This window comes from Amorphotheca resinae, assembly GCF_003019875.1.
Source record: "Amorphotheca resinae ATCC 22711 unplaced genomic scaffold M430scaffold_3, whole genome shotgun sequence".
NCBI lineage: Eukaryota > Fungi > Ascomycota > Leotiomycetes > Helotiales > Amorphothecaceae > Amorphotheca > Amorphotheca resinae.
Window position 1 is genome coordinate 2,451,961 of NW_020194473.1, and position 26,861 is coordinate 2,478,821.

At 50.2% G+C, this 26,861-nt stretch overlaps 15 protein-coding genes across 15 annotated transcripts; 6 read left to right on the plus strand and 9 right to left on the minus strand.

Moving 5' to 3' along the window:
- Positions 1-117: 117 nt before the first annotated feature.
- Positions 118-2,004, minus strand: M430DRAFT_96915 (hypothetical protein; the record flags this gene model as incomplete). Its single annotated transcript, XM_024869996.1, has 3 exons — positions 118-1,085; positions 1,138-1,480; positions 1,543-2,004. 3 exons carry the CDS (start codon positions 2,002-2,004, stop codon positions 118-120), a joined length of 1,773 nt encoding a protein of 590 aa, XP_024723525.1.
- A 622-nt stretch (positions 2,005-2,626) lies between these two features.
- On the minus strand, positions 2,627-3,952 carry M430DRAFT_117714 (hypothetical protein). Its single transcript, XM_024861680.1, has 4 exons — positions 3,465-3,952; positions 3,208-3,336; positions 2,932-3,124; positions 2,627-2,872 (listed from the first exon to the last, which is right to left on the minus strand). Exons 1-4 carry the CDS (start codon positions 3,475-3,477, stop codon positions 2,824-2,826), a joined length of 384 nt encoding a protein of 127 aa, XP_024723526.1. The 5' UTR covers positions 3,478-3,952; the 3' UTR covers positions 2,627-2,823.
- M430DRAFT_26375 (hypothetical protein) lies at positions 3,772-4,597 on the minus strand (the record flags this gene model as incomplete). Its single annotated transcript, XM_024865380.1, has 4 exons — positions 3,772-4,121; positions 4,177-4,335; positions 4,374-4,385; positions 4,558-4,597. The coding sequence occupies 4 exons, from the start codon at positions 4,595-4,597 to the stop codon at positions 3,772-3,774; spliced, it is 561 nt and encodes a 186-aa protein (XP_024723527.1).
- Positions 4,598-5,049: 452 nt separating this feature from the next.
- Positions 5,050-6,234, plus strand: M430DRAFT_26376 (hypothetical protein; the record flags this gene model as incomplete). Its single annotated transcript, XM_024865381.1, has 4 exons — positions 5,050-5,069; positions 5,223-5,283; positions 5,379-5,592; positions 5,642-6,234. 4 exons carry the CDS (start codon positions 5,050-5,052, stop codon positions 6,232-6,234), a joined length of 888 nt encoding a protein of 295 aa, XP_024723528.1.
- Positions 6,235-6,483: 249 nt separating this feature from the next.
- On the minus strand, positions 6,484-8,389 carry M430DRAFT_217579 (hypothetical protein). The gene has a single exon (XM_024864567.1). It carries the CDS (start codon positions 8,361-8,363, stop codon positions 6,732-6,734), a length of 1,632 nt encoding a protein of 543 aa, XP_024723529.1. The 5' UTR covers positions 8,364-8,389; the 3' UTR covers positions 6,484-6,731.
- A 251-nt stretch (positions 8,390-8,640) lies between these two features.
- M430DRAFT_98179 (hypothetical protein) lies at positions 8,641-11,211 on the plus strand (the record flags this gene model as incomplete). The annotated part of the gene is made up of 3 exons (XM_024870102.1): positions 8,641-8,874; positions 8,928-10,076; positions 10,201-11,211. 3 exons carry the CDS (start codon positions 8,641-8,643, stop codon positions 11,209-11,211), a joined length of 2,394 nt encoding a protein of 797 aa, XP_024723530.1.
- A 988-nt stretch (positions 11,212-12,199) lies between these two features.
- On the plus strand, positions 12,200-13,952 carry M430DRAFT_49029 (hypothetical protein; the record flags this gene model as incomplete). Its single annotated transcript, XM_024868035.1, has 4 exons — positions 12,200-12,283; positions 12,332-12,482; positions 12,537-13,009; positions 13,056-13,952. The coding sequence occupies 4 exons, from the start codon at positions 12,200-12,202 to the stop codon at positions 13,950-13,952; spliced, it is 1,605 nt and encodes a 534-aa protein (XP_024723531.1).
- Positions 13,953-14,058: 106 nt separating this feature from the next.
- On the minus strand, positions 14,059-14,855 carry M430DRAFT_17402 (hypothetical protein; the record flags this gene model as incomplete). Its single annotated transcript, XM_024863668.1, has 2 exons — positions 14,059-14,289; positions 14,343-14,855. The coding sequence occupies 2 exons, from the start codon at positions 14,853-14,855 to the stop codon at positions 14,059-14,061; spliced, it is 744 nt and encodes a 247-aa protein (XP_024723532.1).
- A 1,235-nt stretch (positions 14,856-16,090) lies between these two features.
- On the minus strand, positions 16,091-17,368 carry M430DRAFT_98090 (glycosyltransferase family 15 protein; the record flags this gene model as incomplete). The annotated part of the gene is made up of 4 exons (XM_024870096.1): positions 16,091-16,292; positions 16,392-16,802; positions 16,865-17,072; positions 17,182-17,368. 4 exons carry the CDS (start codon positions 17,366-17,368, stop codon positions 16,091-16,093), a joined length of 1,008 nt encoding a protein of 335 aa, XP_024723533.1.
- Positions 17,369-18,251: 883 nt separating this feature from the next.
- M430DRAFT_17404 (hypothetical protein) lies at positions 18,252-18,981 on the plus strand (the record flags this gene model as incomplete). Its single annotated transcript, XM_024863669.1, has 3 exons — positions 18,252-18,487; positions 18,667-18,787; positions 18,868-18,981. The coding sequence occupies 3 exons, from the start codon at positions 18,252-18,254 to the stop codon at positions 18,979-18,981; spliced, it is 471 nt and encodes a 156-aa protein (XP_024723534.1).
- A 286-nt stretch (positions 18,982-19,267) lies between these two features.
- Positions 19,268-21,436, minus strand: M430DRAFT_40651 (hypothetical protein). Its single transcript, XM_024867415.1, has 9 exons — positions 21,224-21,436; positions 20,793-21,157; positions 20,646-20,738; positions 20,575-20,582; positions 20,395-20,518; positions 20,054-20,338; positions 19,897-19,981; positions 19,433-19,840; positions 19,268-19,368 (listed from the first exon to the last, which is right to left on the minus strand). The coding sequence occupies exons 1-9, from the start codon at positions 21,273-21,275 to the stop codon at positions 19,292-19,294; spliced, it is 1,497 nt and encodes a 498-aa protein (XP_024723535.1). The 5' UTR covers positions 21,276-21,436; the 3' UTR covers positions 19,268-19,291.
- Positions 21,437-22,629: 1,193 nt separating this feature from the next.
- Positions 22,630-23,118, minus strand: M430DRAFT_26382 (hypothetical protein; the record flags this gene model as incomplete). The annotated part of the gene is made up of 1 exon (XM_024865383.1): positions 22,630-23,118. The coding sequence occupies one exon, from the start codon at positions 23,116-23,118 to the stop codon at positions 22,630-22,632; it is 489 nt and encodes a 162-aa protein (XP_024723536.1).
- A 373-nt stretch (positions 23,119-23,491) lies between these two features.
- M430DRAFT_40653 (hypothetical protein) lies at positions 23,492-24,278 on the plus strand. The gene is made up of 2 exons (XM_024867416.1): positions 23,492-23,957; positions 24,023-24,278. The coding sequence occupies exons 1-2, from the start codon at positions 23,738-23,740 to the stop codon at positions 24,157-24,159; spliced, it is 357 nt and encodes a 118-aa protein (XP_024723537.1). The 5' UTR covers positions 23,492-23,737; the 3' UTR covers positions 24,160-24,278.
- Positions 24,279-25,444: 1,166 nt separating this feature from the next.
- M430DRAFT_26384 (hypothetical protein) lies at positions 25,445-25,927 on the plus strand (the record flags this gene model as incomplete). Its single annotated transcript, XM_024865384.1, has 2 exons — positions 25,445-25,797; positions 25,849-25,927. 2 exons carry the CDS (start codon positions 25,445-25,447, stop codon positions 25,925-25,927), a joined length of 432 nt encoding a protein of 143 aa, XP_024723538.1.
- A 498-nt stretch (positions 25,928-26,425) lies between these two features.
- On the minus strand, positions 26,426-26,743 carry M430DRAFT_96763 (hypothetical protein; the record flags this gene model as incomplete). The annotated part of the gene is made up of 1 exon (XM_024869987.1): positions 26,426-26,743. A coding segment is annotated over one exon (318 nt), but the record flags the coding sequence as incomplete, so codon positions are not given.
- Between the last annotated feature and the right edge of the window lie 118 nt (positions 26,744-26,861).

Consider the following 26,861-nt stretch of genomic DNA (forward strand, 5'->3'; position numbering starts at 1 on the left):
AGGCCAGCGGTCGAATGGATGAAAGACACCCATCTATTCTAAAATCGCCCCTATTTACATACTCCCAACGATACTCCCAACGATAGATAGAAAAATATTCCGCATCTAGATACCCATCTATTCAAACTCCTTATCCACACTCTCATAGTGATCAAAGAAGCCCTTGAATATCCGAACTCCGAGTCCGGGATCCAGGCTGCCCGTCGTTGCTCGGATGCTGTGCATGCTCAGCTGTGGGATCCCCGCGTCGATGGCCCGGACCCCCATGGCACTGCTCAGCATCGGGCCCACCGTTCCCCCAGATCGCGAATCGTTCCGGATCATGAAGAGCTGCAGCTTATCGCCGTTCTTCTCGGCGACCCGCGTCAGCAGCGCCGTCGAGACGGAATCCGTCGTCATGTGGCCGTTGCTATCGGCGGAGACGACGAGCCCGGTGTTGAGTCGGGGGGCGTGGTTCTCGAGGTACGCGCCCAGGAAGTTGGGGTTCACGGCGTGGACCACGTCGGCGGAGATGAGGAACGAGTTGGCGTATGTCTGGGAGAGGATGTTGGCGCTGGATCCGGACGGGGAGAAAGTCTCGACGATGCGCTCGATCGTAGAAGGGAGGAAGTTCCCAGCTGCACCTTGACGGAGGCGAGAGCCAATCTCTTCGTCGTCGAAGACGCATACCAGTTTGATCACCCCGTCTTCCTCATCGCTAGCTTCACTCGCGGATGAACTTGCTGCGAGCAGGCCTTCCACAGCGGCCCATGAACATAGCTTGTCATCGATACGGCCGCCGAAGATGAATTCCTTGTCCAGACCACCTGTCTGGGCAGGCTGTGTGTCGTAAAGCTCCAGTTCCCAGTTTACGATGGTCGAGTAATCACTGATAGAGAGTTCGCTCGCAATGGCGCGGACCAGTTTTGGGGGTTGTGTCGCTGCGAAGCATCGAGGGTCGCCGAGGGTCAGGTTCTGGAATTCTTCGGACGAAAAGGGGCGTTCTGAGTTGTCGAGACCAATGATGGGGACGGTTTCTGTCTCTTTATTCTCGTGACCTGTCATACCAATCCCGAAATGGGGTGCGAGGGTAGGGATACGAGCAACTGTCTGTCATTAGTATCTCTTGTAGAGTGTAATAAGGCAGAGAGGACGTACTGGGCCAGCCAAGCTTCACAAGCTTGGTAACAATTTTGCCCGTCTTCGGGTCCTTGACCAGTACCCGGCCGCCTATACCAAGATCACGGTCCCACCATGTACTGTTTAGAGCGCCAGCATAGGGTGCGACTCCAAGCTGTACATAGCCTGCAGAAGTCTTCTTGGTGGAAACGGGCTTCAGTCTCGCAGTCAGAGCATCGACATGCCCAGCAACCATTGCGACTCCATTGCCACTCTTGTATTTCTTTCCCACGATAAAGGCGGCGAGAGACGAGCCGTTGCGAGAGATGAAGTATTTCCCTCCAGGAACCAGCTCATCGTTCCAAGCCTTGCGTTCCGAGAGCTGTAATTACTATACGTCAGCAACGTAGCCAATTGAAGATCCAATGCCCAGATGCGACAAACCTTCTTAAAGCCGGCCTTCTCCAGCCTGTTCTCAAAATATGCCACCGCATGGAACACGGTTGGGTTGTTGGTCAAGAAATCACAGAACGGCTGGGTGTACTCCTCAGCGCTCTTGAGCTTGAATTCCTTGAGCCCCTCTTGCTCCTTCGCGACCCGATTGGCAATTGGGGTCTCCCTTTTCCTCGCCTCTAACTCCTCCGTGTACCTCTCGAACAGACTCTTCTGCGTGTCGTCCCTTCGCTTGGGATCCAGCTCCGGGTATCTCTCTGCAAAGCTGTCCAGAGCGGGTTGTGTGGAAGCTGGTGTCTCGCTATCACCCCATAGGACTGATCTGCTCGCTCGCGCGGTAGAGTGGCTTGGTACTGGCCGGGGCGTTTCCGGCTTCTCGATGTCCCTCTGACCTCTGCGACTCGCGGGAACGTCATTGCCGCCATCATGCTCCCATGCCGGGAGATTCAACATCCCAAGTGCAGCTTCCGCGGAGAATGCCTTGGGCCGCGATTCAAGATCCCGCTGTGCTGTCAGGGCAGCAATCTGGGCTTCGAGTGTCGCAATGTATTCCCGGGTATGTTCAGCTTGTGCAGAGGGCATGACGTTGCGCAGGGTGAGGTTGGACCTACTGCCTCGGAGGCTGTGGATGGACGAGTGGGCGGATGGGGCGTTCTTGACCATGCTTGGAGCTGTATGGGTGTGGTCGCGGACGCAACAAGATAGAGATATGGTACTGTATAGAGCTGAGCTTTGCTCCAAATGTGGGTTCGGGTCTGGTTATGAAGGTGACGAGTCGTGTTGACTCGGTGGGAAATGGTGTTGACGAGGCGGGATCGATGCCCAGGTCTTAGCGTCAAGCTTGAGCTCTGAGCTGCCCAAACCCGCAAGGTGTAAATAGGTACCTTAACCTAGTATAACCCGCCGCCCCCAACTTCAACCATCACTATTTATGGAAACCTAGGTTCAGTAACAACTTAGCTGGCTGACAGTCTCGCAATAGTCCGCCAGCCTGACAGAACACATCATCATCGAACCCCGGGAATTACTGCATATAGGAGGGTCACACATCACGATCAAGCCATGCCAGATGATAAGAGGTCGAGGGTCTTTCGTTTCCCTTTTTTTTTGGTATTTATTCTTGTTTTCTCGTCAAGTCATCAAGTCCAACGTAGAAACCCCATCGAGGCAACGCGCGAGCTCACCGCACGCAGTGAAGTAATCCTTAGCAACCGAAACACCCGCCCTGAATCATCCGCAGTACGGGGCGTTTTGACAACCACAGACTAACACCTAGTATCCGTTGTAGTTGTTGATCTGTACGGGGGCATCGTACTGGTTGCTACAGTATGGCACGTTAGTGGCTGTTGCGCAACGGCACGACGGAAGAAGGACACTCACGGGTCGTATTGGTCAGCACCGTGGCCGTCAACGTAGTGCTCATCGTACATGCCCTCGACCTGTTGCTTGGCATGGTACTTGGCCTTCTCACGGTCGATGAAGTCCATTCCCTTGGTCTCGGCCAACTTGTCGACCTCAGCACCGGCGAATCCGGCAAGGAGCTCCTTGGCGAATTGGTGGGAGACGGGCTTTCCTGTAGTCATGAAGCATCGAATCAGCGGCTGTCCTGCGCTGCATATCGGGGGTGATGTGATACTGGGCGGGGTGGGAACGTACCCTCCTTGCGCTGGTGGTCCTCGAACATCTTGAAGGCACCGAAGGACGCGGCACCAGCTAGAATCTCGTGGCCGAGGCTGGATTGGTTGTCGTAGTTCTGGACCTGGCCGTAAGCATCTTGAGAGTCGTCTGGAAAGGAGTGGACGTTAGCAGCTGTCTTGGGGGCAGTGAAGGGGTGGGATGGGGTGAGACGAGGAAAAGGGGCAAGGCGAGGTGGTGAGACCGTGAGAGAGGGGGAGAAGTGGCGGCTTGCTTACCCCAGAAACCCATGGTGACTGATTTAGTTTTCTTGGATGATGAGAGTAGATTGGAAGATTGATGTGAAATTGCGAGATGGTGGAGGGCGATGTGAAGGGAAGAGAGAGAGAGGGGGAGGGAGAGGGCAGAGCGAGGGGCAGAAACGAGGGGTATTTATCCAACACGAGAGGCCCCGCGGGACTCAACAGCCACCAGTCACGAGGTTCTCTGACACTTTAACCTTACTACAGTACGGTACCTTGCTGGCCTGATATTAGTTACTCCCTCCGTCACAATCACACACTACTACTGGCAGCGTAAAGCTTCCTAGGCGCTTTGGATGGGCCATTCAGCGGCGTCCGGTGCAAAGACCCGTCCCCTCTCTGCGTCGCGGGTCCTGGGAGACTGGATGGAGTAGTGGAAGGGCTCAGGCGGCCAGGGGCACGCTAGTTGGCATGTGCTGGTAATTCCGCATAAAGCCGGGTTGTGATTATGAGATATCGGCGTATTTGATTCCCAATACTGTTCAAGTGTACCGGTATATACGACTAGAAATATAGCCCACACACCCAAGGCTTGCGTGGCTCTGCGCAGCCATGAAACCACATGGACGACCACCCTTGGATACAAGGAGGGCTTGGATTGGATTGGATTGGATTGCTCCTTCTTGATGCGACCTGCACGCTGAAACAGACATGATAATAACAATAGTAATAGTAATAGCAATAATACCCTTCGCAATAACCGATGAATGCGAAACCTGCACAGCCCCAGGCCGGATGTCTGGACCCTGGCACTCAGCCACCGTCGCAGTCAAGTCAAGCTTTGCCGAGGCACGGCCAAGTCTCGGCTCAACCTGCCTTACCTTAAGAGGATAAAGAGCCGATGTACCTGACGCCGTACAAGAGTAGCCTCATATAGGTACTTACACTGTTGTAATCCTTCCAGACAATGTCAGTAACACTTGATAAGACTATGAGATACCTACCTAGGTGGGAAGAGCTCGCAGTTTGGTCCGTACGGCCCAACGGGAACACCTGAGCATAAGCGACCTTTGCAGTATCAACTGGAACACTACGATTCCTTTAGCTTCAATACTCCACGCCCGCCTACCTGCCCCATTGCACACAAGTAGTTCTTGATCCAAGGCCATGGCAAACCGTGTCATCTCTCGTCCTAAATCATTATACACAAGGTAACCTTTACGTTATAAATTGTTATACTTATTTGGGTACACCTGTGGCAGGAGGAGGAGGAGCAGAAGGAGGAGGGGGGGGGGGGTGTCTTGGGATACTACAAGACGGCTGGGCGGCAAGGTAGCATACTAGCATGCCTGTGACAGAGTTTGTTCCATGTGGGCAAAAAAAAAGTCTCGAGTCTAGCTATAAGCAAGTGTAGATATGAAAACTCCTTATGAAAGTCTCGCTCATGGTTTCTTGCAACTCAAATGCGCCAGATATCTCTACCTTATTTATGCGAATTTTATACAAAGCTAAAGCCAAACCATCAAGTTCAAGTCTATCCATCCCATCAACCTCATTATGGATGCATTATAATAAGGATCATTCATATATCACTCTTTATGCTCGTGGAGGTGCTCCCACCATGCCTGGGGGCGAAGATACGTAAGTTACAGATTAGACGACTCTTTACGAGGACGAAGTCGTTACCACCTTAAGTGGCGGAAATACTTCCGAGTCGCGAGAGTCTTCCCTAGCCAAAACAAAGCTCTTTTGCCTCTTGAGACGACTAACATGCTGCTGGTTCGATGCTGATAGATTTTGGCTCTGGCGATGTCGCAGCGTACTCTCTTGCCTGTTGCCTCTTGGATGTTGTGAGGTGCGCCACACAAGGTAATGCACGTGCTGATAACAGATAAGCATATTTGATATCAGGTGACCGTGTAGCCCCTCCATCACCTTACCGCATCCTAGTCTACTACATCGACCATTCAACCCCCTTCACCCGCAGCATCAGAAGCAAAGTTAAATCACAGAATAAGGATGCCTCCTCCACGTCTTCCAAGGAAGGAGGATTTCCCCCCAAACCTCGTCCTGGATATCGTCCCTCCATCCAAAGGCGCGCCCGTAAACGTCCTCCTCCTCCTCCACGGCATCGGAGACACCAATAGACAATTCACAGAACTTGGTACGCCACCCCTTTCCTCGCCTCTCTCCCAGATCTAACACCGCCCCAGCTAAGATCCTCAACCTCCCCGAGACCGTCTGCATCTCCCTGCAAGGCTTTAGCCCCATCCCGCCCTTCTTCACCGGCTCCTCCACCCCCGCCTTCCACTGGGCCAATGACATGCTCATCGACTCTCAAACTGGCACCGTCGACCTCGGCGGCGGTGGTTTTGACCGTCCCGCCCGCACCCTCCGCACTGCCGTCCTCGACGTCCTGACCACCACGTGCGCCTTTCCCGCCCGCAACATCCTCTTCTTGGGCTATGGCCAGGGCGCCATGCTGCCGCTGTACTTCGCTGCTTCGAATCCTGACATCATCCTCGGCGGCATCGTTGCTATCGGAGCCAGGCTCCCGTCCTCTTCTTACCCGACGAGGAAGAGTAAGACGCCTGTTTTGCTCTGTGGAGGGAGTCGCAGTCGCGAGGTCACGCGCTCGGCTGTCGACGCGTTGAAGGCCAGTTTCGAGGACACGAAGTATGTCAAGTGGGAGAAGCCAGATGACTCGATGCCTGCGAATAGGGAGGAGATGTTGCCTATAATGCAATTCTTCGCCCGAAGGCTGCAGAGCAGGGCTGGTGTGCCCGAGGGTGCGGTCGAGGTTTGAATTATGGACTGGTAGGCAAAGAGAATTGGACTGCCAATGTGGGCAGGGGGCGTGATGGAGCTGAGATGCCTACTGGAGAGAATGGGATTCTCATGTGCTATCTCTCTCTGATATTGGGGAAACGGGGGTTTTCTCCTACTTGCTCCTGGGAAGCTTCATGATAGGGCGAGATGCACTCACTGTATGTGCGAGATCAACTAACTACATGCGGGATCTGGGAGCGTGTACCGCTCGAAGTGCTACACTGCCGAAGTTGCTACAGAAGATGATGAGAGGAGCTGAACCTGCATGTCTACCCTAGAAGTACAGCCCTTTGGCTTACGGGGAACTTCTCCATCGTGGGATTGCCCCTGCGGTAAAAACCAAGTTCCAGAAGAAATAAGCTGCATCCCGTCGCGCTGCACTACATTATCTTGGTGGTGATATCGAGCGATAGGTGTTGATTCTCTACTTGTGAAAGGTTTCCTGATAGGTAACAGGAGCTGGCTTAAATACTACTACTGCTCTGCCTTCGGCTCCTCAGTAGCTGTACTTGCTTCCTTCACCTCCACCGCCGCCTTGCCTATTTCGGCGTCAGCAGCAGCCTTCTCTATCCTCGCCTGCCGCTCAGCATGCTTCTTCTGCCTGCGACTCATCCCAATGACCTCTCCCTCCCCTGCTCCCTTCTCTCCATCCTCCCTCCTAATCTTGATCGGCCACTCTGCTCTCGCCCTCTTCTCGTCCTCCTCACTCCACTCCTGCGGCAGGACCGCAAACACCAGATAACTCGTGTGTGTCTTCACCTCCTGCTCTGTCCTGTGCACCAGCCTACCCTCTTTGTACACCTTCTTTTCAACCAGGCTCTCGAGGATCTTCTCGCGGTTGTTCGGGTTGATCTTCTCGCTCTTCTTGCCTTCCGTGCGCTCCCCTTGTTCGTGGAAGTTGCGAAGATTTCCCTCGACTTCAACCAGGCGCTGCAGAGCTTCATCGACAGAGGCGGGCGAGGTTTGGAGGCCACGCTGTGCGCCGTTATCGATCCCGATGCGTTGGCGCAGGATGTCGAAACGCTTCTGCGATACTTCGACCATGGAGATGTCTACCCAGCCGAGTTGGCGCATGGCTGAGACGGTGCGCTGCACTTGCTCGATGCAGGGGGAAAAAGTGCAGAGGTGGACGGGGGCGGATGGATTGAGAGGTGAGACGAAGGGTTTGGGCGAGGCGTCGCCATTACTCACTGAGTCTGTTGGTGCTATGCCATTTGGCCCTTTCAAGGGTGGTGGTTTCGATCGGGTGAGGTGTGGTAGAGCTAGCCACGGGGCTGGTAGATCAAGGAATATTGCATCAGCATTGGGACTTTCGCCATTAACCAAGAACCCATCCTCGCAGACATCCCGATGCGTGATCTGTACGATGCCGTCTAATCCATGGTCATGGATCTCTTTCTCTAGCTTCATGTGTCTCTGTTCGTGGAATTCGAAGCTCCAGACCTTGCCCCGCTTCCTCTTCTTGGTTGTTGAACCATTGACATCTCCCATTTCTGGATACCCACTGTAAACCGCTCTCGCAGATGCGTGCGTGAACGATCCACTTCCGGCCCCGGCCTCGATGATGTTCGTTCCCGGTCGTGCTCGTAATCGGTGTAGTATATAACTATAATCGGGTGTGTAGACCACCTGTGTGCGATGTGGCAATGAGATCGTCCAGTTCTCTGGCGTAGGAGGTAACAGGTGTATAAACCCACTGGAAGCAGCAACTACCTCGGCGCCCTCTTTTGGTGTGGGTGGCGTACTGACTTCTCCATCGTCATCTTCCGTCTCTGCTAGCTTAGATCTCTTCGTTAAGATCTCTGCAGCTTCAGATTCTTCCCGTTTGCGCTTCTTCTCGTCCCCCTTCCCTCGTCGGCCTCGAGACCCTGTGTCAACTTTCGAGGCTCGAACCTGACTCCCCCATGGCAATCCAATCAGTGTGCTGTGTGGGAACGAGCCAAATCGTGTGTTCACCACCTTCCCCTCCACATAGCCTTCGTTGTCGTCGTCGCGTTGTCTAAGAATGGTAGGGAGTTGGAGGTCTCGCCGGAGATGGATGATGGCGAGTTTATCCTCCACCGAGCATGGGCCGGGGTGAAGAAAAGGGGACGTCGTAGGGGCCATCACTCTTCGATGTTGCTGACGGGGTTGGTGGTTGAAATGCAAAAATTCGGACAAGGCTGAAGCTCAAAATCCTAAGCGAGGTTTCTGCCGCATCTGGCCTTCCACAATACAGTAGACCGCCAGGACATCCCACTGAGTCAGTCGCCCTCTCCCATATATGCCCTGGAAAGCCTGAATGCTTGTTAAATACCGATATCCAGTCCTCCGTCTCTTCTCTTCTAAATTTCATATTCATGGTCCTGTTCTTCGAAAATACACTGCGAGTACGACTACCACAATGGCGGCGCATTTGAAAGTCCACAACTCCCTCAAGCCAGGCCCTCCTGTCCCCTTCGTGCCCATCGAGGCGGGCAAAGTCTCGTGGTATGTCTGCGGGCCCACTGTCTACGACTTCAGTCACTTGGGGCATGCCCGGAATTATGTGTCGACGGATATCATCCGGAGGATCATGATCCATTACTTCGGTTTCAGGGTCAAATTCGTTATGAACATCACAGATGTTGACGACAAGGTTTGGTCAGTTCATGCTGTCAGGGAAATGGATGCTAACTGGTGCGCTGGCAGATTATTTTGAAGGCGCGAAGACAAAAGCTTCTCGAATTAGAGAAACAAAAGACATACACAGAAGCGGAACTCTCGAAGCTTGCGGCGGCTGCCTTTGACTCATATGCGAAGTCAAATCTCCCAGAACTACTAAAGGTATCTGACGGATCGCCGCTGAGCCCTAGCAACTATGCCGAGAGGAGGGACAAGGTGTACGCGAAGGTGTTGGCTGGTGGGACCTTGACGGGAGAGGGGAAGCCTGGAGACAATGAGGCCAAGCTGAAGATGCACATTAGCAACCTTACCTCCGCGGCGACAGCGATCCAAGAGAACAGAGTATTTGGGGGTGCGGACGAGATCCTCCTGCCTTATCTCGACTCTTTATACAAGGATACGATTGATGCGAGGGATCATGGCATATTCACGGATGTTACGAAATACTGGGAGGAGCAATTCATGCAGGATATGGATGAGTTAAATGTTATGCGACCGGATGTTCTCACACGGGTCACGACCTATGTCCCACAGATCGCCCTTTTCGTAGAGAAGCTTATCCAAAAGGGTTTTGCATACGAGGCTGACGGGTCGGTGTACTTTGATATCGCGGCCTTCGAAAAAGCCGGAAACCCATACGCGCGATTGCGTCCCGATAGCCGAAATGACAAAGCTCTACAAGAAGAAGGAGAGGGCTCGTTATCAAAGAATTTAGGGGGGAAACGTGGGGCTGGAGATTTTGCCCTCTGGAAGAAGTCGAAAGTAGGAGAGCCTAGCTGGCCTAGTCCATGGGGAGAGGGTCGACCAGGATGGCACATCGAGTGCTCAGTCATGGCATCGGATGTTCTAGGGGCTCAAATTGATATCCACTCCGGAGGAATTGATCTTGCGTTCCCCCATCACGATAACGAATTAGCGCAGAGCGAGGCGTACTTTTGCGAGCATGGCCATGAACATAATTGGGTCAAGTATTTCTTACATATGGGCCATCTGTCAATTTCGGGGTCCAAAATGTCGAAGTCATTGAAGAACTTCCAGACTATCAAGGATGCGCTAAAAACGGATTATACGCCTAGAGGAATGCGGATTGTCTTCTTAATGGGTCGGTGGAACGATGGTGTTGAAATATCACCAGATATGAGAACTCAGGCGGAAGGATGGGAGTCAGGTGTTAACGTGAGTTTTCCTTGAAATTCTCCTTTTCCTCATCCACCTATTACCTGTTTTATTCGTTCTCTTCTCTTTTCTTGATCCCGCACCGAACCCCGCACTCTCTTGAGCCTAGAACTAATCAAAGCAGAACTTCTTCATCAATGTCAAATCGCACATTCTTGCTGCCTCAGACCAGCCAGCTGGGGAGTTGAAATCCCTTTCACTCAACGGTACCTCGGACAGTTTGCAGGCATCTCTCGAGACAGCTCAAGCGGAGATGGAGAGCGCTCTTTCAGATTCTTTTGATACACCACGGGCGATGCGTATTATCGACCAATTAATTAAGCAAGCCAATATCCACATGAACAAGGGTGATCCAGATGTCCGAGGACTCGAGAGCATTGCTCGTTGGGTTACCAGGATGGTGGGAATCTTTGGCTTAGATGCGAACGCTTCGCCTCCATATGATGGTCTCGGATGGGCATCTAGTCCGGCAAGTAGCAACCTCAGCGCCGAGGAGATTGCGAAACCTTATGCCCAAGTATTCCAACAGGTGAAGGGTCAAGTAGAGAGCTTATCCCTTAACTCACCTGTTCTCGACAAGATTCTTGCCAGCGATGTTGAGGGTGAGTTCAGGTCGCTTGCGTCATCTAGAAGCGATCCCGAGACTCTTGCCATGCCATACCTTCGTGCGGTCTCTCGAATCCGGGACGAGCTTCGAAGATTAGCTCCCACATCACCTTCGAAGAAACAAATCCTCGCTCTCTCTGATCAAATCCGAGACAATGACCTCACGAATTTAGGTGTGTATCTAGATGATAGAGGTGAAGAGCAGGGTGCACTCATCAAGTTTGTGCCGAAAGAAGAGCTCTTGGCACAGAAAGAAGAGAAGGCCGCAAAGGAGCGAGAGAAACTCGCCCAGAAGGAAGCTGCGAGAATAGCGAGAGAGAAGCTAGAGGCCGAGAAAGCAGAGAAGGCTAAAGTTCCCCCGTCCGAGATGTTCAAGGATGACAGATTCAGTGCTTGGGATGACGAAGGCTTGCCGACCAAGACGAAAGACGGGGAGGATGTGCCTAAGAGTGCGCTGAAAAAGATGAAGAAGGACTGGGAGAGGCAGAAGAAGGCGCACGAAGAGTGGAAGGCTAAGTCAGGAGTATGATTAGTCTGTTCTGAATGCGCGACGTGCTACTGGGCGGGTCATAGAGCGGTGTCCAAAAGGTTCGTGGAAAGGGCTTGGGGGCAATTATCAGGTACTGTCCTGTAGATATATGATACATCGTTGCAGGGTTGCATGCTTCGACTGAAATAACTGCTATGATCTTATTTCCCTGCCTAGATTGATGGTTATCTTAGCTACGTGATGTTAAATACAGAATTTGCCTATTCAGGCCCTATGAAGGCGAACAAGGGAGAGAAGGTAGTGAGTATATAGGAACAGGCGGAGGAGAATGGAATGAAGCTCTTGACCTCCTTACGTACAATACCCTCGGTTTTCACCATCCAACCGTCTTTCTGATCGATGATGGAGGGTGTCGGATTGCGTCCACGTGCAATCCTTGACCCGCGAAACCCCGCCTCGTCTAAGGTACATAACCTTATCCCCGCACGCACTAGGAGAACTAGTCTCATGTGCTATTCTCGGCTATATCAATGACATCGACATGAGATGATGAGGTTTTTATCACTGTTCAGATATTTCTACTATGGGCGGCAAGGTCACCCAGATCATGTATCTCTCTGTTACTTGGCTATCTATCAAGAGAAATGTTAGCAGAGCCTCATTTTGTTATCCGCATCCGGCCTATTTTCCCCCTTTCCCCTTTCCCCCCTTTATAACCGTCCTGCGAGACACGTAACGATTGCCCAAGCTTAGTATGAAGCTTTAGCAGTCGAACTCCCCACACTGGCCTGATACCTGCTCGCTACTTACCCATCAATCACCTGCCTCCAAGGGAGGAGAAAGCTTCTTTGCTATGCCGCCTCGTTGGTGTAATCCGTATTTCGGTTTTCGTCGGCATAGGAATGCTTTCCGTCGTCATCCACCACAACCTGCCTATTTATATTGATTTACACCCTTTGCTTTCACTGTCACTGATCGATCTGTGACTGAGATGGTCTATTTTCCCATAGATATAAACGCACCTAATATGCCGTTTTCAAACGAACGGAGCGAGCTGATTGGTGCCTTTCTTTCTTATGTTCTTCTTAGCTTATCTATATTTATAACATACGTAAGTTCTCCATCGTACAGTGAAGAAAGCCTCTGACATCTACGGCAGCTATTATCCCTTGCCCTTTATCGACTGACTTTCCACCCTCTTGCGAGATACCCAGGACCTTTCCTGGCTAAGATTACCGATTGGTACTCCGTATATCATGCATGGAAGGGTGATAGGCATCTTGAATTCTGGAGATGCCATGAAAAATATGGTATCCATCTCTATTGGAACGCACGCTGAATTGTCGCGTGCTGATATGTCCAAGGCCCTGTTGTCCGGTTTGGCCCGAGTAGTCTATCGATAAATACTAATACGGCACTAAAAACGATCTATGGCCACAAATCAAATGTCAAGAAATCCCAATTCTATACCGTCTTCCCGCCGACTAAGGATACCTTCAACACTCATAGCAGCATTGATAAAGCTAGCCATGCTCGGAAACGGCGAGTGCTCTCCCATGCCTTCTCGGACAATGCATTGAAAAGCATGGAGAAGTATATCCTGGCTAATGTTCGCACATTCTGTTCGACATTGGGTCCCAAACCAAAATCTTCGACTAGGGAGAGTGGAGGCCAAGCCAAGTGGAGCGTTGCTCAAAACATGGCAGACTGGTGTAACTACTTGACCTTCGATGTGATGGGTGATTTATGTTTCGGGAAAGCGTTTGAAATGTTAGAGCACCATGAGAACCGGCATGTGATCAATCTGATCGGGAGCGCAGCCCACATGCATCTGATTGTAAGTCGCTCGCGAGGGACACTTGAATTTATGCTAATTTACGAAGCTTGGGTCGAACCCCCTGATTAAGAAGCTGGGATTAAACAAGATACTTTTCCGAAAAATATATTCTAAGAGGATGGAATATATGGCTTATAGCAAAGCCCAGGCAGCAGAAAGGACGAAGATCGGTTTAGACACCGACCGAAAGGATTTCTTCTACTATCTGCTTAATTCACGTGACCCCGAGACTGGAAAGGGGTTCACAACTCCAGAGTTATGGGGAGAGAGTAATCTTCTCATCATTGCTGGTTCAGATACTACATCAACTGCGCTAGCGAGTGCATTCTTCTATCTCGTTCATAATCCTTCGGCCCTCGACAAATTATCCGAGGAGATCAGATCTACCTTTTTAGATGTCGAAGAGATCTCTTCAGGCCCTACACTCAACTCTTGTACTTACCTTCGAGCTGTTATTGATGAAGCAATGCGCCTATCGCCACCAGTTGGCGGAATCCTCCCTCGAGAGGTCCTTCCGGGGGGGCTTGAAATTGACGGCCTTTTCATTCCGGAGGGCATTATAGTCGGGACGCCACACTACGCACTTCATCACAACCCCACATATTACCCTGATCCTTTCTCATTCAGGCCAGAACGCTGGCTTGTAGGTGGTTCTCCTGACAACACACAAGAAGCAGTTGAACTGGCACAGTCGGCATTCTGCCCCTTCAGCACCGGCCCAAGAGGCTGTATCGGAAAAGGATTGGCGTACGTGGAGCTCATGACGACTTTGGCGAGGGTTGTATATCTGTATGACCTGAGGTTGGCGGAGGGAATTAGTGTCGGCGAGGGAAATCCGATGTTAGAGTGGGGAAGACACCGAAAGGGTGAGTATCAATTGATGGACTCTTTTACGAGCATGAAGGATGGCCCGTATGTTCAGTTTCGGGAGAACGGATATTAGGGAAGGAATTCATCTGGGCTGTCTCTTGGCAGAGGTTGGCGCTGGAACGATATCAATTCTTGAAGAGTGCGTAGCTGAATGCAACCACAAATATCCGACTACAAAGCTACAGTTTCGACTTCCAAGTAGGCTCCCACCGTCCACCGAAGTACAATGTCACCGTCCGATCCTTATAGTCATGCCACAGATGAACCTTGTTCACATTACAAAAGTCCATACCAAGAATATTAACACCGGCAAAGCGTGAGTTCTTCGGCGACATATAAACCGAGTGGGAATATCCAGCGAGCTTAACGGGGGTGGGTTGGTTTTCCATGATACCGAGAAGTTCACATGTCTAGAGTCAAGTTAGCGACTAGCCATTCTTTCTAAAGATAGGAGCACTCTCACCTGAACCGAGAGGTATGTCAACGGGGCACCAGTGACCACAATGAAAAAAACCCAATGAGCTTTATCGCCATGAGTAACAACACATGGAAACATCGTACGGATATTCCGACCGAAGATATAACCACGCCCGGCTCGAACCACAGTATTAGCATCAGCCTCAGTCGCCTTCTCAAGGTATCGTATGCCCATGACATCCGCAACTTCAGTTCGCAATATCTCGTCGTCAATATCCGGGATCAAGACATCGAAATCTTTCGGGTCCGGGCCACCAATATCATGAATATCAATAAAATCACCGCGGTCTCTAGCCTCTTCCCCACGTTTTCGCGCAAAAAAGGCTAGTGGATTGGGATATTGCGAGGAGAAGCGTCGTTTAATAGTATCGTAACTCGGAGGTCCAGAGTACGGAACTTGCGTGGCGTGCGAGGAGGAGAGACGAAGAGGATAGTGGAGAGGGCTGCGAAGAGGACTATGAAGAGCCTTGAATGGCTGTCGGTTGGGTAGTCTGAACATGGTCAAGACTCAAGCCTCGAATGTCTATCGGTTGGGTAGTCTGAACATGGTGGAGCTGTCAAACGGGAGGAAAGGACTCGATTGAAGAGTGAAGGTAAGGGTCTAGAGAGACAATATATACAGAAGTAGCAACCCCCTTAAGCGAGGGTATTATGTGACCTGATTTTTATGTGACAGAAGCCTTGAATGTTGGGTAGTCTGAACATGGTGAAGCAGAGAGCGACGAACGAAAGGATGGAGATGATGATTTGGAGGTGTTATCGATAAGGTAGGTCATGACTTAAGGTAGCTCGCTACTAACGCCGCGTATCCTAATAGGGAAAGAAAGAATGGATGAAGAGGCTTGTCGCGGCATCCCAATATAGTTAGCTTACCTCGCTTCGCGAAGCTGAAGGATTACCTTAACATGACCACATTTTCTGGTGACCTACGCGAGCTGCCTTACGCACCAGTTCGTGAGCCCAACTCCTGCCAACCTCTATACCAGTACCTACAGAAGACCTCAGTCAGAGCAAGCCCAGGACTTGTAGTTCTATGCCAGGTAAATTGGATCCGTCCCACGAAGCACACGAATCGACGCCATCGATTGCTCGCCTCGCAGGCTTGCACATTCCGGGAACCATTTTGGGACATCTATTTCAGAATCCGAGGATCTCGATACGTCCTTCAATCAAGCCTCACTGTCACTAACACACCCAGCACGACTTCATTCTCTGTAGGCTGCGCAGAAACCATGGGTCCCTACGAAATGGATCGGGGAGAATTTGACCCGTGGCTCCCCCAAACAAATCCATGACCCAAGCCATACCTTGGGAGTGCATCGTAAGGCACTAAGGTAAGGCCATTGTACCATAGCTGTGATACATTCGCGATACCTACCTAAGGTAAAGAGCTGATTAGTAGAAGAAATTAGTATAAACTCCATCACGTGTTACATCGCCACGTGATAATTTTGAAGCCTACATCACGTGTTGGGTCCTTGGCAACCCATGGGTTGGGGTCATGTTACCTAGGGCCCAGCCACGTGCTAGAACCCACCCCATGGATTAGATCCCCATGGGTAAGGCCATGTATATAAAAGCCCAACTCATAGGCACCCATTGCGCAGTTGAATTTCGGTTCTTTTATTTCATTACTTTTATCTATTCTAACCTAACAACCTTACCAGACCCGCTCAGTTCCCCCCGCCCAAGTTCTTGCTGCTGCTCCTGCAATGCCTCTGTCCACGATGCCAGCTAGTTATAATCTAAACACAAGTTCGAATGCCTCTGGTTGCTTTGGTCACTTTTACAGACTTGACGGAACCAATTGACTCGGCAGTCTTCCCCGTTCAACCAAAATGTTACCGGCGCCAAGCGGTTTTTCCGACAACCAGTACATTTCGGGGAGTCAGGACAATTGCTAAAGACGGTGTGTTGATATCCAATGTCTCGAAACCTAACAGGCCCAAGAGTTAGGAAGGAAGTGTAAATCGTGAACGGAACGCCAAGAGACTTCCTAGGAAAAAAATGAGCAGAAAATTAAGCTTATTCTTACCAATGGATTCTGGAGTTATCCTCGAACAAACCCAAGGCAATGCTATGGACAGGAGCATCGCCCCACCTCTCGTAGAAGAATCCGCCCGCACGATCTAAATGGTCGAAGTAGGCCCCGTATGCCGGACTACGCCAGAACTGTAAATCGCCAATCTCAAAGTTGCTCCAGAAATGACAGGTGCTGTAACCATTGGCTATCATGTGCTTGTCAGGTCTTAACGAGCTGTCTGTCAGCCAATCGAGCGAATTGCTTGGATTGAGGTACTCCGGATGCTTTGACGTGAAGTTCATCGTCTCAGGCCAGAGCGACGGTAACGTATTGGGATCATCGTAGATGTTTATAGTAAAGCCGTAAGTTATATTATTGTCCCCTATGTAACGAAAGACGTCATAGTCTATGTCACAAAAGAACCTATATATTGACGGTATTAGTCCAGAGCTTGAAGTGGTAAAGGAAGAGGAGAGGATTCAGACTTGACATTGGGCTCAACACGCCAGTAGTACCGAATGTCGTTGAGTGCAGGATGGCGATAGAAAAACCCCGAAAACCACCGACACATTTGGTGGTAGCTTAATTCAGAAGCGTATTTCACTCCTTTTAGTTCCATGTTCCGTATAGAGTTGTTCAGCTTTGTGGGATCGATCCAGTCTGGTATCTCCCAGTGTTCGGTAGGAATCAGCTCTACGGAAGGAGCAGCCATGATTAGTGTGATCTGGTGCAGCTTTTCGAACTAATTTTCCAGGCAAAAAGCCACTTCTCTCAGTTGTAGTCCATGTGAGATTGTACGTACCGTATCTACATTCTGCTTTTGTCTCTGCCTGGGTTCTCTTCTTGAATTCCTCGGTAAAAGGCACGTTGTTGAAGAATATCCAAGGATAGTTATATTTGGAGTTCCAAACGGCTTCAAGTTGTCGCATGGATGAGACGATACCCTGTAGATCTTCATTGCGCACCAAGGAGATGAGTGCTGCTCGCATGGGAGTCGATCCTGGCGCGGCATCGCTCTTGGTATCATGGGGCCAGGTCGGCGCAGGGCTCGCTACAGTTGAACTTAGCTATCAATCAAGAACGAGCCGCCTATTTGCGCAGTAACTCCGAGATAGACCGAGCACGGCACTTTCTTATAGAAGAAATACATACAGATTTGTAACGCAGCAACAGCTTGATCGCCAGAGGACATCAAGGAAGGTCTATAAAGCCAAAGTAGTGCTATGAAGATACTAGTGAATGCGGAAATCCTTAGAATCTGACGCACGTTATACATATTGGCAAAAATAGACAGGCCATTAAGTGACAGTACTATATCATTCAACTTTGCCGGGAGACTGCTGAAGACAATAGAAGAAGGGAGAAAAAAGATACGGAGGCAAGCCATGTAAGAAGAAAAAGAAAGCAGATCCTGTTGCTGATGTTGAGAGTGGTGGTCTTCAGAAGATGATGCTAAGCGAGTTTGTTGCTGGGTTTATGTAGATTTGCGCGACATCCAATAAGGCCGCCAAGAATGGTCACTGCGGACGCCACAATGTCACCAATGATGACCCATTGGGCAATTTATATGAAATCTTGGAATAATGCTAACCTGCTGCGGTGCTGGCCCTCCGAACCCTCCGAGCCCTCCAAACCCTCCAGAACCTGTTGGTTAATTAAATCCACCGATCCAATTCAGAGCGTCGGGCGCCAAATCAAATGCGGGGACCCCGGCAAAGGGCCGCAATTCAGCAACTTTAGGTAGGTCAGAATGGAAACCTTATTTTAACGGCAAGCTACAAACTTGCCATGTACACCGTCGCCCAGCTGTCCTGCACCATGACTTGAGAAGCCAACCTAGATTCCTACATTCGGGCCGCTAACTTCTCAATTATGGACGAAACCTTGTCAATACTGTTCTTCAACCTTGGTGTCGGTCATGGTTATCATCTCCAGATGCTGCAACATCTCTATCCTGTCGAAGGCCATGAAAACATGTTTTTCGATCATAAATTCGAAGGTCGCCTGAATTCCCCGAACGGACTGGGGATAGCTGAGATGCAACCATATGATCCTATGCTTTCAGGCTTCAGCATTGGACCCTTTCCTCATGACACCTGCAATGCCAAGTGATGAAGATTTCAATGGTAAAGGTTTTACTGAGATTGTTCCGGAATTGTTTTGCCACAGTACTGGTGCATGATTAGAGAGTTGGGGTTTTGGCTTTTCTCAAAGTGCCTCTCGGCCTTGATCCATTGTAGAAGCCCTTTGATCGATGATGGCTATCATAACTTATAAGGCAATGTAGCGTGTATCAGAACCGCAACAAGATGAGCGAGAAGAATAATAAGGATTTCGACGCTGAGAAATTCAACCTTCAAAAAGTATCAGCCTTTACAACACCTATATGGTTGATCTATGATAGACATGTATGTTAGTGCTTACGAGTAGACCCTAACCAAACTGCCCAAGGAGAGAGTTGCGACTGAGAACTCATTATCGATTGAAGCCGAATGGCCAAGAGTCAGTCATATTGCAAAGCGATATTTTCCATGCTGGGAAATGCAACCAAAGAGCAACGAGCCTCATGCCTTTAGACCTTGGAGGGCAGCGAAGGTCATGATTTTTGAAGGCAAACCCGGATTAACCTCACTAAATAGGGGGAAGCGATTGGCTCGGCCATCTACCTAGTTCACGGACCTGATTATTCTGTCCTCCAATCACAGTTATGCGCCTATTAATCGTCGGTCTTGCTTAGGGGTTTTAAGTTGTCGCATTTACTCCAAGTCCACGGAAGCATGGCGGTTGGGCTGACCCTAATTCCCAGTTTCATAGTTCAATGCCATACTTACCTACTTTTTTTTGCACTAGGCCAACTGATACTTTAATATAATAAAAAAATTAGATTTTTCTAGTCTAGGTATCTGCTTCCTTTAACTAAGGGTTGAGCCGCTTGACAAAGCCTTCTTGATCGATGCGCCAAGTTCCGGATCTACTCTTTCGAACATTTCTAGTACTTGTTAACATCACCACACTATAAAGACTTGGGTGTATAAGAGGCAAAATCAACTTACTGATGGTCCCCGCCTGCACTTCAGGCAATGCACTCTTGAGATGCACGGAAACGTTGTGCACAAAGTCTTTTTGCTGGTTAGTCTTGCCCATGATTTTCCACAACTCCCTCGATTGGATGAAGTCCTCATCGGTAACCTCGGAGGAATAAGAGGACACCCGTCCCACCCATTCTTCATGTCCGCCTGGCGAATAACCGTTCGCTCCAACTCGTCCCTTGAAATGTATTGGCCTGAGCTTAGAACCGACGTAGTTTGGATCGCCACCAAAGTTGTTGTCGTGTCTAACTCCGTCGCGTAGGTACGGCGTGTAGACTTGGCTAACAGGGGCATTGCACGGGAGCTGTTGATAATTCACCCCCAAGCGGTAGCGGGCGGCATCTGGGTATGCAAACATTCGTGCTTGTAACACTGTAAAGTTGATTAGCAACTCGACTACTTTAACATAAGGGTTGAAGGATACGCACTGGGATCTGCGGTTGGGGCAATGCCGGGAACCATAGTAGATGGAGAGAATGCAGCCTGTTCTATATCTGCGAAATAGTTGGTTGGCTGTTATCTGTTAGTGAGCGACCAAACATCTAGATATCATAAGTAATCACGAGCTACTAAGGGTTGACGAACATTTCGGTTTAGAGTCAACTTTCCCACTGGCTGAAGTGGGAAATCGGAATGAGGCCAAATATGAGTTATATCGAAAATATTCCAGCGATAATTCTCCGCTTGCTCTGGTGTCATGACCTGGAGATACATGGTCCAGGTCGGGTAGTTCCCGGACGCAATGGCATTGTACAGATCGGCAGTGTGGTAGTCTGAGTTTTGTCCGGCGAGGCGCTCTGCTTCCTGTTGGGTAAGATTCTTGATGCCTTGATCTGATTTCAAATGGATTTTGACGTAAACAAAGCCATCCTAGTAATTGTAAGTTTTAGAGCAATTAGAGATCATAGAAGCAGATATCAACGCACGTCAGTTGTAAGCTTGTAAGTGTGGCCACTGAATGCGTGGATGTTTCGAATGGATGCAGGAGTTCCACGGTTACTGAATAGCATCATAAGGGCATGAATGCCCTCTTGGTTGTTGTTATGGAAACTGTACCGCTGTTAGCCTATCTACAGCAGTCGAGAACAATATTAGAGGAAGCTAACTCCCAAAACTATAGTCGAGCAGGTCAGCAATTTGGATCGACTTCATCTCGAGGTGTAGGTTTGATACTTACCATGGTAGAATCAGAAAGGTTTGACGCGGGATGGCGCTTATGAGACCGATTCATGGAAGGAAACTTGATCGGATCTCTGACGAAGAACACAGGCTGTTAATTTCATCAGCGACACTTTCACTTCAAAAACCGATGGCCGTTGCATACAATACTGTTGAACACAAAATCCTGGTTGCCTTCCTCAGTGAAGATCTTCATTGCCCACCCTCGAACATCCCTCACAGTCTCTGCATGTCCTCTCTCTGGACCTACAGTCGAGACTCTCACAAGTACCTTGCTCTTTTTCCCAATACCGTTGAGGAACTTGGCAGATGTGAGGTGCGAGATATCGTGAGTGACTTCAAATTCCCCCCATGCACCTGCGGCAGACGCGTGGACTGTACGCTCGGGAATGCGCTCCCTGCTGAAATGGGCCAAAGTTTCGATGAGTTGAGTATCCTGAAGAAGGATCAACCCCTTGACCGGACTGTTGCCGACACGCACAGCGGTTGTAGGATCGGCTACCGGGCAACCTGCAACCTCGTTAGCACTGGCATGAATTCTGACAACATAACGATTGCGGAATGGTAACGACTGACCCTCAGCGAGAGTGTAGGTAGGCACATCATCTTTCTGGTGCTGGGTAGACATCTTGGATTCAAAGATTGGTATTGATCTGAGTTGGGCGGATTCTTGGAAAGAACTGGGAGATCTCTACTCAACGATCGTGGAGACATTTTATACTGAATCGAGCGTGAGCACCTGGTCTGGCCGTACTTTGATGTCATTATTTTGATGTCATTGTCCTGAAAGCAGGAAAGCAGGAAAGCAGGGAAGTAGAGAGATAGTCGTGAGTCGTGATCTTAGCACAACCCATCTAGACCATCGCCTAGACTCTCACCTACACTGACTCTCACCGGCCAAGTGGGTTTTGCTAAGGCCATGATTACTTAGGTAGCTCTTGGTTGGCCAGGCAAATAGACAAGTCGGAAATATCTACACCGTAATTGTCGGCTGTCGGAAACGACGTGGAGGGCCAGCGATAAGCGAAATCCGACGATTGACTCGAGCGTTTCCCAATAGCTGCTGGACTTAGCTCGGGGGGTGTCAAATAAGTTAGGTCAGCGGAAATAGTTCGGGATTTGCAACAATAGTTCTTGCCTTAGGTACTGAGGCACATAAGGCCCGCAGTTCGAGTGTCTTGCGCATCGACGGGCCGTGATGTTACGTAGAGGATATAGTACGACGACCTTATATACCTAGGTAGATGTTCTATCTTTCCTTACTGTAATCTAACTACTACTTTAACTATTAAAATTACTCTACTATCTGTGATCATTATGTCTCTTGTACTTAGAAGCACTAAAACTACAATTAATTAAGAGCGCATCTAACAAGCTAAGTAGTTCTTTATAAAAGATTGTTATAGCCGTGTAGATATTTTTATTAATTAAAAGAACTTAGTTATTATACAAGGTTAAGAAAACCCTTATGCAGGCTATACAAACTGATATTAGCGCAGGCTGTCACAGGCCAATACAATAATACTTAAGTTATATCATGAGGAGAATACTCTAACAAAGGATAAGAGTTAGCAACAGCGTGTTGAGCTAATACTGTATGCACACCATGCACAAGCTCAAATTATCCAGTTAGGTCGATTCCGGCGTCTGATGGAGCCTCTGATTCCCAACCCTGTTCATTGCGGAGCATGGCGAATTGCGGCGGCGGCGCATGCTGACGCTGTGGCTGTGTAAGCATGCTGTTGATCCTTTGGCACGAAATGCATCATAAACGTAGCGGAGGGAGCAGAGGCCAACTTCAATGTGCGCGGGTTAGGCCGTGCACATAGGATACTGCAGGTAGTCACTAGCAATCAATCTGATGCTTAGAACGTGGTGTATTGGCATTGGCATTTCTGGGCCGCGTCACGCCTTCCACACTGCCTTGAATCCATCCCTTCGCTGCGCTCCTAAGACGCCTCGAAAATGAAAACACTGTACCTCTACATGCCAATTGGGTCTCCACGCTTCTCTGGGATCCACGGGTGCTTGGCGCGCAGCTCGGCCAGGTCCTGCGGCACTGTCACGGTGTCTGTCTTATAGTTGACCCAATACAGCATGCGCCCATCCTCGGTGTGATCGAGTACAGAGGGGTTCTCGCGTGCGCGGTACTCGTCGATCTTGAGCGGGTTGAGCCAGCTGGTCGTCTTGGTCTCGTGGTTGATGTAGTATGAGCGACCGCGCACGTCGACGCAGCGCTCGATGTGCTTGGGCAACTGCGGGTCCTGTGCTGGAGGCGTAGCCGCCGGGTGATACCAGGAGACCGAGTTGTCGTCCTTGTTGCGGTAGAACGGGCGGCCCGAGGGGTCCAGCTCGCGGGTGTAGTTGGCTGGGAGGGGCTCGGTGGATGTGAAGGAGAAGTCGGTGATGCGGGGGGGCTCCTCGGTGCCTGATGGAGGTTGAGGGACGGTGGTATTGGTGTCGGTGGCCATGGTGATGTTGATGTTGTTGGTGTTGATGGTGGTGTTGATGGTGGTGTTGATGGTGGTGTTGATGGTGGTGTTGATGGTGGTGTTGATGGTGGTGTTGATGGTGGTGTTGACGGTGATGCCGAGGTAATGAGGCGGGGGAGGGTAATAGAAGGGTCAAGCCCAATTTGAGATCAGGAGGATCAACTCATTATAAAGCCGCACAGCTGGAGAAGTGTTGCCTAGAGCTGTGAAACAGGATCCCGGGAGAAATGTTGTACGTACAAATCCAGGGACAAGCCTCGAGTAAGGCTGTGCCAGCGCTACTTAGCGCCCGTTTCGGATTGAGGCTCCCACAGCCTTAAATCCTCAGCCTCAATTTGGTACGTTCGGCTCCCTCAGGAACGACAACGCCACGGGGAAAGCTCGAACAATCCAAATATACAGTTTTCAAGCACTGAAAATAGAGTAGGACGTGGAGATGATGGCCATCCTTCAACTCCCAGCTCTTCAAAGTCTCCGGTTTTACGTATGGCTCTGGGTATATATCTGAGCAGTGTATCGCCCAACAGCGGCATCAAACAATTCTCTGAACATCTCAAACATCTTCAAAACTCTCCAAACCTCTTTAGCCATCTTCACCATGCAACTCTACCAAGTCATTGTCGGAGCCGCCCTCCTGGTGCCCGCCCTCGCTGCCGGCACTCCGCCCCCTACATCCAAGCACTGGGGCCTCGAATGCGGTCCCCAGGTCAGACTATCAACCTGCAAAGACCCGCGACACTTCACACGCTGCAACGGTGCCAACCCCGTGTGGACAGCCAATGCCTCGCCAGAATGCGAGCTCTACTGTCACTGCTCTGGTGAGTATTCTATTCCCTATGCGTGCTCCATCCCCGTATTCCCAAGCTGACGCACCATATCACAGAGGACGCCGGCACACCTCCGCCCGCTTATGGAAAAGAGCACCCCCCGCAGATCCCCCCGATCCGCCCCGTTAGCCCTCTGAACTTGAACGGCAAGAAGGGCGGAAAGGTGAAGAGGGAAGAGCTTTTCGTTGCGTAGGCATACAAAGCGATAAGCAGGAAGCGAACTGAGTGGCGTTTTGGAGTTCCGGATAGCTGTAAGATTACGTGCTATGTATTGCAGACTAGCTTAGGCTAGGAAAATTCAAAAGTTTTGCTCCTCTTTCAGGTGACTTCTCTAATTGCCAATGATGAATTCGGTGGTGTGGCGCAACTCCGCCAGGTAGCGAGTAGTCGCCCCCGAACAGAGCAGTCCCGTAGAATTTTCGCACTCTATATTGACTCTTCGACGTAGATGATCAGTCTGGACAGAGCCACTGCTCGCCACCTATACGGAGACGTTGGTGAGCCCGGCCGACTAAGCAGAGACTCGTACAAAGACGAAAACCACGTGAACAGTTTGATTGGTGATCCGTCAACCATCCGTTACACATCGTGGGGAAAACCTCCGATGCCAATGATATCACCTCTATCGGTGGGTGCCTTCCTACGATCAACTGCCCTCATGAGGACGTGGTGTCGGCTGTTTTGACCATGCAGGATGATACAGCATACAGTACAGTGGCCGTATAAGATGTGAAGGTTTTAATTAATTAGCTACGACGGATTGCTGACCAACGGCGCGGTGGCAAGTGGGATACTGGCCAGCGGGCCAATGCATTTTTGTTGCGACAATAGCGGGCCTCAGCGATCCCCAAGACCAGGCCTGGTAATGAATGCTCTGGTACTATTCTAGCAGAGCGTACGTCCTGGTTGTATAGGTAGCCAACTAGATACATAAAAGGAGTGTTATATATAGCGCAATAGAGGGAAGGCATAGATATATGCTTCAGTCCCGTCTGTCTTGCATGCCCATCCGTAGGACCGTATCCAGCTATACAAACTCATTCCCCGGCCCTCAAGAGCTTCGTCAATAACCGTCGATGCCCCCGAATTATCTCACCTCCATACTCCCCCGCCAGAGATTCTCTACAACGCCGTCGAACTTCTCCCGCTCTTAGCGATGAAACCTCTATTTTGCGCCAGCAAACGGCTGAGGGAAGCGTGTCTGCCGACTCTCTTTCGTCGGGTGAAGTTTGTGTTCTCTGAGGCAGGGCTTAGGGAGCTCAAAGGCATCCTGAAATCAGATGTTCTCTGTCATGTCGTCTCCTGTCGTCTCCTTTACTAGTGTCAAACGACAAGATCTTAGGTTGTCAGAGTCTCTACAAGAGGTAACTAGGTTCTGTTCGTATCTTACGCCTGACGGTATTTTACTAGGAATGAGTTGACCCAAACACGCGGAGCATGACGGATCTAACCTGTAGGATCTCGTATATCCGCTGATAATGAATCGGTCCCGCGCACACGAGGACACAGTCGATATACGGAGATATACAGATGGGGAGCCAGAAGCCAAGAGACTGAGGGGAGATGTCATCTCGAAGAGGCCACTGCCGAGCGAGGACACCGTCCATATACGGGCTCAGACAGAGACGGAGCTAGAGCAGAAGCGACCAAGGAGAGAGGGTGAGGGTATGGAAAGGGCGCAAAGAGGAGCCAGTGGGGATTTTGGAGAAGTGGAAACAGCGAAAGGAAACCCAGTTAATATCGGGGAAGCCTGGGCAGAGACGGAGGGGGATGTTGCACAACGTCGAATTAGATTTAGCAGGGGAGCTATAGCATCCCAAAAATTGTCGTAGTGGGTTCGCATAGCCGTAAGCACATTCCTCGCATCTCCTTGTCCTTATAGTGTGCCTGGTATTACCAGTCTCCATTCCCAACTCCTTGGTCAACGGCTGAGGTTCCTCCCCGGAGGTGGGGGTCTCTGAGAGGATGAAGTGCTAGGTGAGCACCGATCGCGAATCATCTCCTGGTCTGCATTCCAAGGGCCATTCTCGGTCTCGGATTCTTGTGCAATATTTTGGGAGGTTGTAGGGGTAGAAACAGCCTCGTTGCGAGGTGCTGATGCCAGGAGCGTCAGGCGGCTGCTTTTTTGAATGGCTTTCACGAGCACATCAGGAGCAGCTAGGTTGTCTTCATAGTATTGAATTAAACTCCTGTCCTGGAAGCAGCAGACCAAGGAATTATGCCACTGGCATGAGCATTAGAGAAGCCTGAAGGAGGGGTGATTAGGCAGAAGGGGCAGTGCACACCTTCTTTCGATCTATGGCGCTCGGGAAAGTGCTGGATGATGCTCCGTCGTATACTCCGGCTGTCGAAATCGAAGGGGTTTTGTTCAACGTGGGTGTTTGTGTTCGAGGCAGGTCAGTGCGTTTGGGGAAGGTATATGATTAATCGACCGGCAATAGACAACAGATGTATTTATTTTAGACATTTATAAACCATTTATGCTCTAATGCCTCCTGTGCCGTGATCCTCTGCTCCGGATTAAAGTTCGCCATTTTCACAATAAGGTCTCTAAAATCCTCATCGATGATTTCGTCCTGCCATAGAGAGAATGGTTCCCGAGGGTGTTCGGCGTTGAAACTAGTCCTTACTGCGTAGAATATCTCGATCCAAGGATTTTCTGGGTTCCCATTATGGAGGTACTGGAGGAACCCATTGAATGCTTCTAGATCCCCAAAGTAAGACAGCTGGCGTCCAAGAACAATGGCTACGAGTTCCTCGTCTTCGCCAAGGTTCTTAGGGTTAGGGTTAGGGTTAGGGTTAGGGTTAGGGTTAGGGTTAGGGTTAGGGTTAGGGTTAGGGTTAGGGTTAGGGTTAGGGTTAGGGTTAGGGTTAGGGTTAGGGTTAGGGTTAGGG